General features: G+C 39.0%; 1 protein-coding gene and 1 non-coding gene across 3 annotated transcripts in view; one reads left to right on the top strand and one right to left on the bottom strand.

Moving 5' to 3' along the window:
- The window catches only part of Lrrk1 (leucine rich repeat kinase 1), a 162,207-nt gene that overhangs the window by 46,191 nt on the left and 101,647 nt on the right, over positions 1-14,369 (top strand). For both annotated transcript variants that reach the window (XM_046435941.2, XM_046435951.2), the window contains one exon: positions 10,944-11,107. In XM_046435941.2, coding sequence (XP_046291897.1) covers positions 10,944-11,107 — 164 coding nt within the window. The remainder of the gene's footprint in view (positions 1-10,943; positions 11,108-14,369) is intronic.
- On the bottom strand, positions 11,224-11,296 carry Trnaa-agc (transfer RNA alanine (anticodon AGC)). The gene has a single exon. It is a non-coding gene; the product is annotated as a tRNA-Ala (tRNA).

Genomic DNA, 14,369 nt, shown 5'->3' with positions numbered 1-14,369 from the left:
TCCCAAGTAACTGCACCATTACACCTGACTTGTATCTCTCTACTTTAATGCATTTCATAATTGTTATAGTCTCCATTCTTTGATTAATGGTATTTATGCATATAGCTTTTGTTTAGTTTTTTTCAGACTGCATTTTAAATGTGTAGAATTATTCCCTTGGAGTCAGTTCTCTGGAAGCAGGATTGGTGTGTCAGAGAGTATCCAGTATTTATAACCACAATCATTTCCTTGAATATTAGACTAGGAATGATTTTTTAAATCTTTTATGTCTTCATATTATACCATTTTATATTGTAGTCATGGGGTATGATGTAAAGGAACTGTCCTGTTTCTGTGATTTTCATTTCTCAAGTGGTTTTTCCTTCTTTACCAGCTTAGTTTTAAATCTGTTGACCACCCCAAGTCCCTTCAAGCATCCTAGCTGCATAAAGGGCATGGATTCTGCTGTAGATGTTTAAAAGCAAACTTTGGGTAAAATACAGCTTGCAGTTGAACTGTTCCTGCCTGTCTCAGCAAGATGTGTCCCCAGGGTCTAGCTCAGCATATAGGAGATATTAAATATCTGTAGAATGAATAAGCACTAAGTAACTGAATTTTTGGAAGAGGATCGAAATTTAGGAAAGAATTAGACTTTGTAACTCTGGATTGCTGTGTTTCTCTTTTACCATGAAAAAGTCATGGAGGAATTGGTTCCTATTTCCTCTCTGGTTTTTCCATCCAACGAGATAGGTTCATCTCACCTTTTAGTTACCATGTCCTTACCATGCAGGATTAATTCTTACATTATATGCAGAATAAGGGTCTCATGTTTGCTTGGGAATGCGCAGCCTAGAATGCAGAAGTGTGGGCTTTGATGGCAAGGGTCCAAGTCTAAGTTCTGCTGTTGGGAACTGAGTGGGCAGCTTCCCTAACCACCTAGAGCAGTGGTCACTTCATGTTAAGTGGTACTGAGAAGCCCAGCCTTGCATGGGTGTTGAGAGGAAGACAGATGTAAGCAGGGTGTTTCCCAGAGCATCTGACAGGGCTCAATAAATAGCAGCATTGCTGAAACATGAAGTATTATTATAGACCATTTTATTTTATCTTTTAAAATCTGGGTCATTTGCATCAATTACTATTCCATGAGATTTTCTTGCTCTTTCTTTTTTTCTAGCACAACATACGGGTGTATCTAAGTGCATACAAGATGCTTCTGTGAAGATAATCCCATCACAGAACTAGTTCATTAAGCCAGGTTGAAAGTAGCTCATTTTTTGCTGGATATATTGTCTCTTAATATATTTTTTCCTTAATTTCAAAAGCAGTATAATCTTGGTGCAAAAAGAGAAAAAGGTTGAAAACACAGAAAAACACAAAGAGAAAAAGACTCTAGCCATTTCCTTTACTAAAGGTAAATATCATTATCATTTTATGTGTACCTTTCAGGTGTTCTAGAGACAGAGACTCCATTGGTACAAACAAAAAGATTGTATATATTATATATACTCATAAGGAGCTTCTCTTTTCCCAAAAATCACACATTTTAATATGAAATTAGTGCTTTCATTCTGTAGATTTTTTAAGACTGTCAATCAGTGTTCTTTGTTAAGTATTTTTCTGTGTTTTCTAGTGTATTTCCCGTATCCTATGCCTAAACTTAATATGCTAAGTACCTCTCATACTACTCCTTGATCTTCATTATTATCAGTTTCAATGGCTGCATAATAGTCCCTCATTTGAAATTATAGGAGGTCCTACACTGGAAAGCAGGTGAATGGAAACTCCACGGGCTCTGGAGTTAGAAAGTGCTGCTTCTACTCTTGCCCCAGCCTCTCTCTAGTTCTAAAACTTTGTAGGCCAATGTCTCATCTTGGCCTCTATCATTTGTGAAATGGTTGCCCGGACACTTCTTTCATAGTTTTGCCGTGAACATTCAATTAAATCACGGAAATCTGTCCCATTCCTGCAAGCCGTGGGCATCACTTTAAGCCACTCCCTACTTCCCTGGCATTGACCAGTTTCCTGATTGGCTGGTTCTTCCCTCAACAGTTAGCTAAAGAGAGCAGTTTCACAGTTCAGTGCTACATTATTCTTCAGGTTAATACTGAGGAGATAAAACCACTGAGTGAACCAGCACAACCTTTTCGGGGATTCTCATAGAGGATTTTCTCCTTGCGTTCTGAAATAGTCATGTCATTTGCAAAGTCTCCCACAATGGCTGTCATACCATACAATGGGCCAGTTGCACCACCCTCTAGCTGGTAATGCATGTTGTAAAAATTTCACTGTCAAGGGAATATAACAATTATTTTAGGAATAATTGTATTTTTTTGTTGCTAAAGAAAAATAGGATTTTGACACAACTTCTCCCTTCCCCATGGACTCTCTGTATATGTAACCACCAGTCTCCTTTTTATTAACAAAAAATTTCCAATGGTTTGGGGAAATAGGCACAGAGAAGTTGTAAGTTTGTGCAGGGAAGCTTTGCTGGACTGAGATATGCTTGCTTTCAGCTACAGCTGGTCGGTGTCAGCTCCCAGCCGGCCCTTGCTCTTTGCTTTCTTTTCTGATCTGGTGGAGTGGCTGGTAGAATGGTGCTGAGGATCAGCCATCTGGAGCCAGGGAGGAATTACCATGGAGGGTCACCCTGGGGGCTGTGTCATCCTCCCCCTATACACACCCTGCAACCTCTGCATCTTCCCCGAAGAAATAGAGGGTTGGATTTCACAGTAACGCGACCCAGAGATGAAAACTGCTGCTGAGGCTGAAACCTTCGGGTGATATCTGGGAAAGAGAGAAGCACCCTGCCCGCTGTAGGACTGTAAACCCAGGGCCACAGAGGCTGGGAGGGCATCAGTTCCAAGGCAGGCCATCCTGCTGTCCCCGGCACTGTGGTCACTGGGGATTCGGTGGAGGATGGCACAGGAAGATCATTAAACAACTATGATCAGGTTGGTAGCATCCTAAAGCTTACTTACTTGTGTTATGCAGTGAGCTCTGGATCAATGGAGCAATTTTACTTTTTGTTACTCTATTGATGGAGGGGAATGCAATTTTTTAAAATGTCACAGATGTGCACATGAAATGGCAGTGTCCTTTCAAAGAGACAAATATGCTCCTCTCAAATGTGAGAATGCCACCCGTTTTGAACTGATAAACAGTATTTGTCTTCCATTGTACATACTTTTTTTGATGGGGAAGAGAGAAAACACACACACACACACACACACAGCCAAAGTCAGAACTTAACAGAATTAAAGCCACTTTCCTATCACCTCTCCATTGCTGTGCATTTGTAGAGTAAAATAGTTGATAGAGAAGTTTATTCCAATCATTGTATTAGGAGAGATGATTTAGTAAATTCTGTTTTAGAAGAAAAGGTGAGGATGACATCAGGACAGAACATTCTCAGAGACTGACAGACAAAGGAGGTGTCTTTCAAGGTCTGCTTGAATAGCACACTGAGCTATCTCAATAAGTGACATGGTTCCTATAGTCAAGAGTTACCCTATTATATCTGGATAATTCTGTTTCCTTATTGCCCTCAAAATCATGAAAGATTAAAGAGCGATTTCTATAGTCAGAATAATTTGTTCTCCTAAAACAAGAATTAAGGAAATGGTCTTTAGAGACTGAGTTATTGGCAACTATACTCATCTCTATTTGAAATGGCTGACTAAATGGAACATAAATACTGGAAGTATTTATTTATAAATGGGATGCTAAATTGAAAGTGATTATCAAGGACAAAATGATAATCTGGTTGTACAGGTTTTAAAATACTTCTTCACATAATGAACTTTAATTTACTCCACATCTAGCACATTGAAGTACCAGGATATAGCCAAGTCAAGCATTTATTATCAACCAAGAATAGTGCACTTATTCACCCAGAGTGTATTGTAAATGTTTCTGTATTCTCGACTAACTCTATGTACTATATCCATAACTCTAGCCATTTGCTACATTAAAATCTACATATAGATTTTTCTCTCACTGGTTCATACTTCTGACTCTACTAAAATCAAACAAGGAGCACCACTAAAAAATGAACCATGCTTTTGGTTCATCCTTCTCTTTCTTTACTTGAGTAAGTACTTGGTTAAATATATTAGTTTGCATTAAAAGCAAGTGGGAATCCCATTTGTAGTTCTCTGTGTGTGTGTTTGAAAATTTAATTGCTACATAGGAAAACAGTGACACGAATTATAATAAAACAAAAAAGGGAATTTTTTAAAAATTTGCAACTAAACTATTCTAATGTTTAGTTTACTGTGATTTTCCTTGTGGTTTTTGCTACTTATTTGGAACATTAATGTCTCATTGAAATAGAATCAGTCTGGGAGGTTTATATGCTTTAATATGAATTTTAAATCTGCATGAGGAATATATTTAGAACTGTGATGTGCTATGGCATAAAAGAATCTATTTGGACAAATTGATGAGTAAGTACAAATAACTAAATTTAAATAAGTGTAAAAACCTGAATAATCTCGAATAGTATAAATCCATTCCCCAGGGTTTAAAGTTTAAATCAAAAGTAACCAATTCTCAGATACAAAACTAGAATTTGGGGGGAAAAATTCTATGAAATTATATTCCTCCAAGGAAAGAAGATGTCTGACATTGGTAAGGAGCAGTTTCTGCCCTTTTTTGTAATATATTTATGCATTATTTAGCTTTATCAATGAGGATGTGTTTGTTTTTACCTGTGTGATTTCTTAGTTTTCAATAAAGCAGTGTTATGATTCCACTGTAAATAATTTGGAAAATTAAGAAGAAAAGTCTTTCCTAATTTTGTTCCTAATTCCCCACAGCCCATCTTTAATGCTTACTATTAGAATTTGGGGGGATTTTGGTTTGGTTTGGTTTGCTAACCATTCTCTTTACGATTTCTTAAAATTAAATGAGATTGGCCGCACAGATTAAATGCCTGCACATCAACTGGTATTTTCCCAGCCCCATTGTGTCCTTCCAACAATTTGATTAGACTAGAGTTCCAGCTCACAGGATCAGTGAGGGTGGCCGTGTGGTGTCCAGACAATTTAAGAAAGTCAGATTTGAAACCAAAAAAACACAACATTGAACAATGTAAAGAGAACTGAGCAAGTTGCAGATTCTTATTATGTCATTTACTCCACAAACACGGGCAATATTTTTAAATCACTCTTGTAAATTTCACATGCACCATGTGACCTGCATGTGACCTGAGTCCCACCTTCACAATGTCCCTTCACTTGAGCTTCACTTGTATTTATTTTCTTAAACCAAACAGAAGAGATTAGTTTGTACCTACTCTCTCATGTGCATGCACACACATACACACATACACTTGCTTTTTACTAAATAAGGAGAATATTTGTTTAATTCCGAAAGATGAGTCATGACATAATTAAGTGCCCCCTTCTGATGGAGGATGCTGTGGTGATTCTACCTCCTTCTCGCCTCTGCTAATGGCCTCTCTCCCTCTGGTCTGCTCTCAGATGTCTCAGGGTCTCTGACCATAAATAATTTATGGGGATTGTCCAAGCATGTTGGAAAGCAAAACTGCTTCATGCACATGTATTACCACTTCACACTAAGCCTTCTCCTGGTTCCTCTTTCCAAAAATACCCAGCCAAAGAAACTGGTAATCTCCACACAGACCCTGTAACCCTCCACTGGCATTTGAGGAATAACCCCAGTTGTCTGGTGACCATCCATTTTCATGGATTTTCAGAACAAAAAATTCCCTGGGAACTAGTGCAAACCACGGCTTTGGGAATTGTTAAGATCCTGGCAAGAAGGACTTTTTCCTCTGTAAGCAGCATGGCTCTGCCTTCCTTCAGAGCAGGATTTCTGGGTCCGTAGTGGAGCTCATTCTGTATGTCATATGGCAGGTCTTATTTAGGATATGATATTATGACTCACCTTTCCTCCAAATATGGTATTGTGAAAAATTTCAAAAACATAGTAAAGAATGGAACTAGTTACATATGTAATAAGAGTTGTAATGCATTCCACTGTTATATATAAATAATAAAAAAAAAAGAAAAGAAAGTCAGGTGATGTGACACTAAAGGGGTGGGCAAGGAAGGATTATACTACCATGATAGATCAGAGAAAACCTCTGGGAAGAAATAACATTTGAACTGAGATCTGAATAATAAAACGTTCCTGAGGAAAGCACCCCAGAGAGAGGTAACACCAACTGAGCAAAATAGTGAACAAGACACAGAATGGTACCAGATGGAAGGAAGGTAGGCAGGGGACTTCTTTGGGGACTTGGTATGAGTTTGGATATTACTCTATGGGTAATGACAGACTTCCCAGGATTTTTACTGGAGGACTGATACAATCTGATCTGTTTTAAAACAATGGCTCTAGGATTCCACTTTAAGTTTTGATGGAGAAAATTGAGAGACCAACCATCCTGCTAAGAACAATATATAAAAACTCGAGAATGGGGAGGGAGGCAAGTTCATGAAGATATCAGAGGGATCACAGGAATGAGAATTTGAGGAACCAAAAAATACAGAAAGAAGGGAAACAATGAGGTGAGCTAAAGAGATAATATGGTCCTGACCAAAGACTGGAAAAATTAGAACAGAATAAAGAATCAAGAAACAGAGCCACAGGAAAATTGTCATTTGTACATTAATTTAGCTGCCACTGCGTTACAATGGATCAACAGGGGAGTCTTTTTAATAAATGGTGGTTGGTTTACTGAATATCTACATAATGAAAAAACTAACCTTGATCACTCCACCAAATTCATTCCCAAGTAGTTACACTTCCTAAATGTAAATTGTTAATAATAATGCTTTTAAGTGAAAAATTAGAGGAATATTTATAGCATCAGAGTAGGTAAATATTTCTTCAATAAGACATAAAAGAGACTCATGATTTAGGAAAAGTAACAAATTGAACTTAATTAAAATTAGGACATTCTGGAGACCAAAACATATTAAAAGAATAAAGTTGAAAACTGAGAAAGAAAAAAAAAGAATGGAATTCCAGAGTACACAGATCTGCCCCCACATGGCGCACCATAAACATGTTCTACAGTTGCTGTCCCACATGTTTGCAATCTCATTTTTAGTGCATTTCAAAGTAGGTTCAAGTGTCTGTGTAATTCAACCTTATATACTTGAGTAGGCATATTATTGACTAATGTTTGATATTTTTGTAGTTGTTTTGGGGTAAGATGTGTGTGAAGTGAAATTCACCAAACTTAAATGGACTTTTTAACAAGTTTTGACAAGAAAAGCACCTGTGCGATGCAAACTCCACCAAGACTTGGAGTCATCGACCCAGAAGATGTACTTATCCCCTCTCCCTGAAAAATGTCACTGCCTACCCTGCCCACAAGAACCACTCTTCTGGGTTTTTTTCCCCCAACCTAGATTAGAATAGAATATAAATGGCATCACTTTCATGCATGGTTTTTCACTCAGCAGTATGGTTTTGAAATCCTGTCAGTCATTTCCTCCTTATTGTGGAATAGTTACTGTACCACATTTGTTGAATCCATTCTCCTATAGATGGACACTTGGGCTATTTACAATTTGGAAATATTATGGCTGAAATTGCTCTGAACATTCTTGTATAACTTTTGGTGTATATTTATAAATATCTAAGGATGGCATTGATGGCTCAGAGGGTTAGTATATATTTAGTTTTTTTTAAAACCACCAGACTTGTTTCCAAAGTGGTGGTAACCTTTTACATTCTAATCAATAAAACATGAGCATTCTGGTTGTTCTTATCAATACTGTCAGTCTTTTTAAAAATTTAACCATTCTGGTGGGAGTATCATGGTATCACATTATGGTTTTAATTTGTATTTCCTTGATGACTAACAATATTGAGCCCTTTGAATATCTTCCACCATTCATATCTTTGCCCATTTTTAATTGGCTTGTTTTTATTATTATTGAGTTTTAGGAGTTTTTATACGGTAGATACCATTCCTTTTCAGACATACATTTTATAGGTATTTTATTCCAGTCTTTAATTCACCTATTCATCTTTAAGTGGTACCTTTAGATCAGCTGATGTTTTAATTTTGATGAAGAATAATTCAGCAATTTTCCTTTCACGGTGGTGGTTTTTCTTCACTATAGTAAAATAACTGACACAGGCAGTTGATTAAAAAAAAGGGTTTTCTCACAGTTTTAGAGGTGTAAGTCCCTGCATCAGGTCAGGTATGTTAAGGACTCCTGGTGAATGGCAGATGATGGAGTGCATACAGAATCAGACAAGCAATCACATCTTGGACTATGAGAACTACCAGGGGTCACATAGGAATGACCCTCTTCACACCCTCAACGACCTGAGAAGCTCCCAAGCATCCCAAACCTTTAAAGCCTCCACCACCTTGCAATGGTGACATCCTGGGGAACAAACCTTTAATCGTAGAGGACCCCTGGGGGATACTCAAACCACACCCAAACCAAAGCACCTATCCAAGAAACTGTTTCCTCTCAAATCATGTTCTCCTATGTGCTTTTCTAGGAGCTTTGTGACTTTAGCCATTAGATGTAGCCACTATCCATCTCAAACTAATTTTTATGTATGGTGAAAACAGGGGACAGGGATCTTTTTGTTCAAAGAGGATGATCAGTTATACCAGCACCATCTGTTGAAAAGATGTTGCTCTTCCCACTGTACTTCTTTGGTACCCCAGTTGAAAATCAGTTGTATGTTCAAGGATGGGTCTATTTCTTAACTCTCTTTTCTATCCATGAAGCTGTTAGTTTATACTAGTACCACACTGTCTTGATTACCATAGCTTTACAGTAAGCCTTGAATCCAGATACTGTAAATTCTCCAATCTTTCTTCTTTCTCAAGACTGTTTGAATATTCTGGGTTATTCAAATTTACATATGAATTTGAGAATCAGATTGTCAATTTTTGCACCAAAAAAAAAGCCTAATGGAATTAATGTTAGGTATAAATTAAGGCTATAGATGAAATCATGGAGAATTGACATCTTAACATTCTTCTAATCCACAAACATTAGAAGTCTTCCCGTTTATAAAGTTCTTGCTTAATTCTTCTCAGCAATACTTTACAGTGTATAGATATTTCCTGACTTTTGCTAAATTTATTTCTAAGCTTGTCATTTTTCTGGTGCATTAAGCAGTTTTCCATCACTATGATAAAATACCCAAGACAAAAAAAACTCATAAAGAGAAAAGCATTATTTTGTTTCAAAGTTTTGGAGTTGTCAGTCCATAATTGAATGGCCTATTGTTTGGGGCCTGTAGCAAGGCAGCATATCATGGAGGGAGCACATGGTGAAGCAAAACCTTACCTTATAGCCAAAAAGCAAAGAGAGAGCAAGGAAGAGATGTTTCCCCAAATCCCCTAAAAGAGCATGTTTCTGATTACCTAAGAACTCCCACTAGTCCCCCACCTGCTAAAGGCTCCACCACTCCACATAACACCAGTGTCTGAACCAAGCCTTTATCAAAGGGCTTTGGGAGACATTTAAAATCCTAGTTTAGCATATTCTTCTCTAAATAAATTAAATTTTTTTCTAATTTTCCAAATGCTAGCTGCTACTATGTGATTTACTTTTGTGATGCATGTGTTTGGAAGTCAACTCAGTATTTACATTAGAAAGAAAAAGACAAGATAAAGCCTGTTTTATTCATCTCTTCAATGAGATAGCAGAACGATGGAACTGATTACCCCCAGCTCAGTTTGTCTCTTCCTGGCTTTGCAAACTTGGCCAAAAATTAATAGAATAGAATTCTCTTCCTATTTCTGCTCCCACTCAACACAATCAGAATTTGAGTCCTCATTCTGTAGAGTTTTTCCTGCAACATCTATAGAGAGAAAGCTCTAACTCTGGTTCACTGACCTGGTTCACTGACCTGTTGAGAAATCTGGTAAAAGCCTTGAATTTTTTCATGAGAGAAAACTGCACACACACACACACACACACACACAGAGAGAGAGAGAGAGAGAGAGAGAGAGAGAATTTTGTGTACATTGTAAGATATCTGGGGAACTTCTGAAGTTTAATTGTCATCCTTTGTGGTCCCATAGACACCTAATTATGAACCTCTATTCTAGAGTGGGACATTGATCAGGGGAGGGGCTGTACTTCTCTGTCTCAGTACCCAGCAGTGTTTTAACAGTGTCCAGCTGCTCAGTTAGTGTCCACATTCACCAAATGTCCCTGCGGCACTGAAGCTTTCTTAGAGACTGGTCTCTCCTCCCAAGCAGCAGTAGGTGCTCAGTTGGCTTGGAGCAGCCCAGTACCTTCCTCCCTTGGGGTCCACTGTTAGAAAACAGGAATGCTTTACTGAAGAGCCACAGTTCAGTTCAGAGTGACAGAACCAGGGGGCATCTTAGGGACATCGTGGGCCAGTCATACCCTTGGTCTGATCACATTTGGAGGCTCTGAGTTTCAGGGAATTGCCCAAGATCATGGCGTGCCCTATTTGTTCAGGGGCAGGAGTGAAGTGAGTGCTGCAGATCCTAAGTCCTGTGCCTCTGTGGGGTTTTCTAGACAGGGAGGAGGGGCTTGGGAAAGCCTATAGATTTCCACACCCTCAGAATGACACAGCAGTGGGGCAGTTTGTCTGGGCCACCTGCTCTCCCCGCAAAGCCCCTGCTCCTCCCCTGCTGTCTGTGAAGTCAGCCAGCAGCCCCACACCAGGCAGCTTCCCCTGGGCTCTGGAGTGGCTCCAGGTGGCAGACTCACGGCAGAATCCCCAGAGCTGTGCTCAACTGCCTGGTGAGCAGACAGCCTGGCTTCGGCACCAGCCCCAGAAAGTCTCTTCCTGAAGGGCAGCAGGTCCCTAGTGTGACGAAGTTTGGTGACGACAGCACTTCAGGGCAATCCTTTCTCTTCCTGCAGCCCCCAGAATTATGTCACGGACAGCACATCCCTCTGCTGTCATCTCCAGTCACTCTTGAGCATACTGGCAGTGACAGTGACACAGTGTGTGTGCTTCCTCCCATGCAGGTGCCGGGGATATGGGCAGCAAGCTGTCTGCAACAGGCGGGGACTCCACAGCACGGTCCCCCAGGACAGAAGACATTCACACCGCATACAAGAAGGGAGACCTCAGCAGGGCCCACCACCTGCTCAAGGAGGCTTATGAGGAGAGCACATCCCAGCTGGAAAAGGTAGGAGGGATTTGTACCCCCAGGGCCACCACTGCAGTCCTGGGTTGGATGAGGGTTACTGCTAAGATTCATTTCTCATTGACATCTGTGTGTGTGTGTCTGTGTGTGTGTGTGTGGGGGGGTGCTGGGGATTGAACCTAGGGCTTTGGGCATGCTAGGCCAGCGCTCTACCAACTGAGCTACATCCCCAGCCCATAATTGGCATGATCGTAATGGGGATTTTTTTTTTATTATGTCCTGAAAATACCTCATTTTGCTTGTGGGTACCATTCCTTCTAAGTCAACTTCTTCAGGGACTGTCATCACAGAAGCAGACCCCTTGCCACCTTTCTTTTTTGGTTGTAAATGATTTTTTTATTTATAAAAGACAGTGGAATGCATTACAATTCATATTACATATATAGAGCACTTTTTTTCATACCTCAGGTTGTATACAAACTGTATTCATACCAATTCATGGCTTCATACATGCACTTTGGATAATGATGTTCTTTCAATATCAGAGACACGGGTGGGGTAACTTACATGTAAAGAATAAAATACCATCTGTGAATTTAACCAACTGTATTCTTTTACACTTTTTTTCCATTATAAAAATAGCACAAGCTTAAAAAAGAAAATTTAGAAAAGCTGTAAAAGTAAGGGGAAAAGAATAAAAATGTAACCATGCTTCTAGTACAAACAATCCCACTTAACAGTTTTTGTGTATTTTTCTTCCAGCTTGCTGATCTGAGCATATGTTGGTATTTCTAATATAGCTATATTATAAATATGGTTTTGCATGTACTTCTTATTCTTAGATAATATGTCAAAATTTTTCTGCGTGACTATAAATTCCTTATGTCACCTTTGATGGCTGTGTGATATTCCATCTGGTAGAGAGACCATAATTTACCCAGCTGCTTCTCTTGTTTAGATATTTGGATTATTTCTAATTTTTTACTACTACAAAACAATACTGTGTTGAATGTTTTTGCATAATTCTTTTCTTATTGTAAAGTTATTTTCTTAGCATAGATTTGTAGGAATTGAGAATGTATTGTTGTGGGGCAGGTCGCTCAGAAAACACACCAAGTCCCAGTTTTGTCCAAATTGAAGAGTCTTTATTTAGCCGGCCGGACTGTGACTGCCCCTTGCAGGACCGGTAACTATCTCTGCTAGGAACAGCCCTGAGCCTGAGCATTTTAGGATATTTAAAGACAAAAAGCCACATCCAGGTTGACATTGCTGCAAGCAAACAGGTACAGAAGCTGAATTGGACAGGTAATGAGACTATGCAATGGGTACATTGGTATTTCCCACAGGACTTTCCAGATTGGCATAAGTAGAAGGGAAATGGGTCAAAATAACCCTAGTTCAGTACAAGTTAGAGAATGGTTACTAAGAGCTAAACAATCAATCTCTGACAAGGTACATTGACCAAGAAAAATGGAAACCAAAGAGAACAATTTTACATTGTATAAGAATTGCTGTTTTGTGTTACCAAGTATGCTATGCTAGGTAACTATTAATGGGTACAGAGGCAGGGCTTTCCATGGGAGAAGCATTTCTTACATGATTTAGAGTCTCAGGGTACAACATGCTTGAGAATTAAGGGGAGGGCATTTGCAATCCCTCTGACTGTGAATTCACAGTGTGTTTGGGAAGGGCCCCCATTCTGTATGGGCCCATGGCCTAACTGTTCCATCCACAGGAGGAGATGGCTACATAAACATGTCTGTGCCCCGGCCATAGAAAACCATGTGGCACTCCAACAAAACAAAATAAGAATGTTGAGGTTTTCTTTTTACCTTACACTTACAGAAGCTGGTAACCCAGAAACACAAACTCATACAGGCAATGCCCAAGGAAAACCTACTGTCTTGAGCCAAAAAAATAGGCAAGGGGCAAGCAGAAAATTTATAGGCAATAGCCAACTTACATACCACAGGAATACTTGCAACCCCAGCCCTACCTCTCATCTGCCAAGGCCAGGTGGACAGCCTAGACTTTCACCTTTGCCAGTGTGTAACAATCTTTCCCAATCTTCCTTACCTCCAGGGTGTCTGGGAAGGAGCTAGGATATTGATCCCTTCCAGGTGGTAACAAATCTCCCCTATCAGTGGAGACCATGTGGGAAACCTGGATTTCCATCTTCTCCTGACTTATCTGGCAGTAAGGAGACACTCCTCCTCCTCCAAGCCAGCAAGGAATTATAGCAAGCCTAATGATGAACCCAAAGTCCAACCTGTGCCCGGCAATAACTAGGAGTCCCTCCCCCTGGGTGTTAACCAATTCTAGTATAGTAATGAGGTGGCACCCTTGTTGACATACCAGAGCAGTTAGTAGAGTCTATATTCAAGTCTTAAATAAGATTCAGAGTCTTAAAATATATCTCCCAAATTCTCTGGTTCTAATAAAAAAAAAAAAGACAGAAAAAGTCATATGAGGAACCATAACAATTTCAAACTCAATGAAAAAAGACACAAACATACCCTAACAGCAAGATGACTCAGAAGTTAGAAATATCTGACAAGGATTCTAAAGCAGACATCATAAAAAATGCTTCCAAATTATGAGCACACATAAATGAAAAAATAGAAAATCGCAGAAAAGGGACGTTTTGGCAAAAAAAAAAAAAAATGAAGATACCAGTAGAACGAAATGGAAATTTTAGAACTTAAAAATATTATGGCTGAAGTTTAAAAAAAAAATGGATGGTCTCAATTCTAGAACAGAGAAGATAAAGGAAAGAAATAGTAAACTTTGAAGGTAGAACAATGGAAATTACCCAAATAGAAAAAAAAAACAGAAAGGGAAAGAGAAAAATAGGCTGTAAATAAATGAGTAGACCCAATAGCTAATATTCATGTCATCAAAGTCCAAGAAGGAGAGTATAAAGAAGGCAGGACTGAAAGAGTACTGAAAACTTCCGAAAAATGGCCAAAAGAAGGTAAATTTTATTTATTTTTTATTTTTTGGTAAATTTTAAAAACAGATATAAGAGGCTGAATGAATCCCAAACAGAACAAATCTAATGAAATCCATTCCTAAGATATCATAGTCAAATTTAAGAAAACAAAGCAAGCAAAAATCGAGAAGCAGCCAGAGAGATATATTGACCGCAGGAAAAAAACATTTCAGATGACAGTGAATTCTTGATCAGAGACCAAAAGACAAGAAGAAAGTGGCACATTTTTCAAGTGCTGAAAGGAAAAAAAAAAAAAAAGGTCAACTCAGAATGGCATATGTCAGAGAACATAGCCTTCAGGAATGAAGGGAA

This window comes from Marmota monax, unplaced genomic scaffold, assembly GCF_021218885.2.
Source record: "Marmota monax isolate L192 unplaced genomic scaffold, Marmota_monax_Labrador192_F-V1.1 WCK01_AAM20220418_F8-fsc00005, whole genome shotgun sequence".
Lineage (NCBI taxonomy): Eukaryota > Metazoa > Chordata > Mammalia > Rodentia > Sciuridae > Marmota > Marmota monax.
This window is presented reverse-complemented; position numbering and strand designations above follow the sequence as displayed.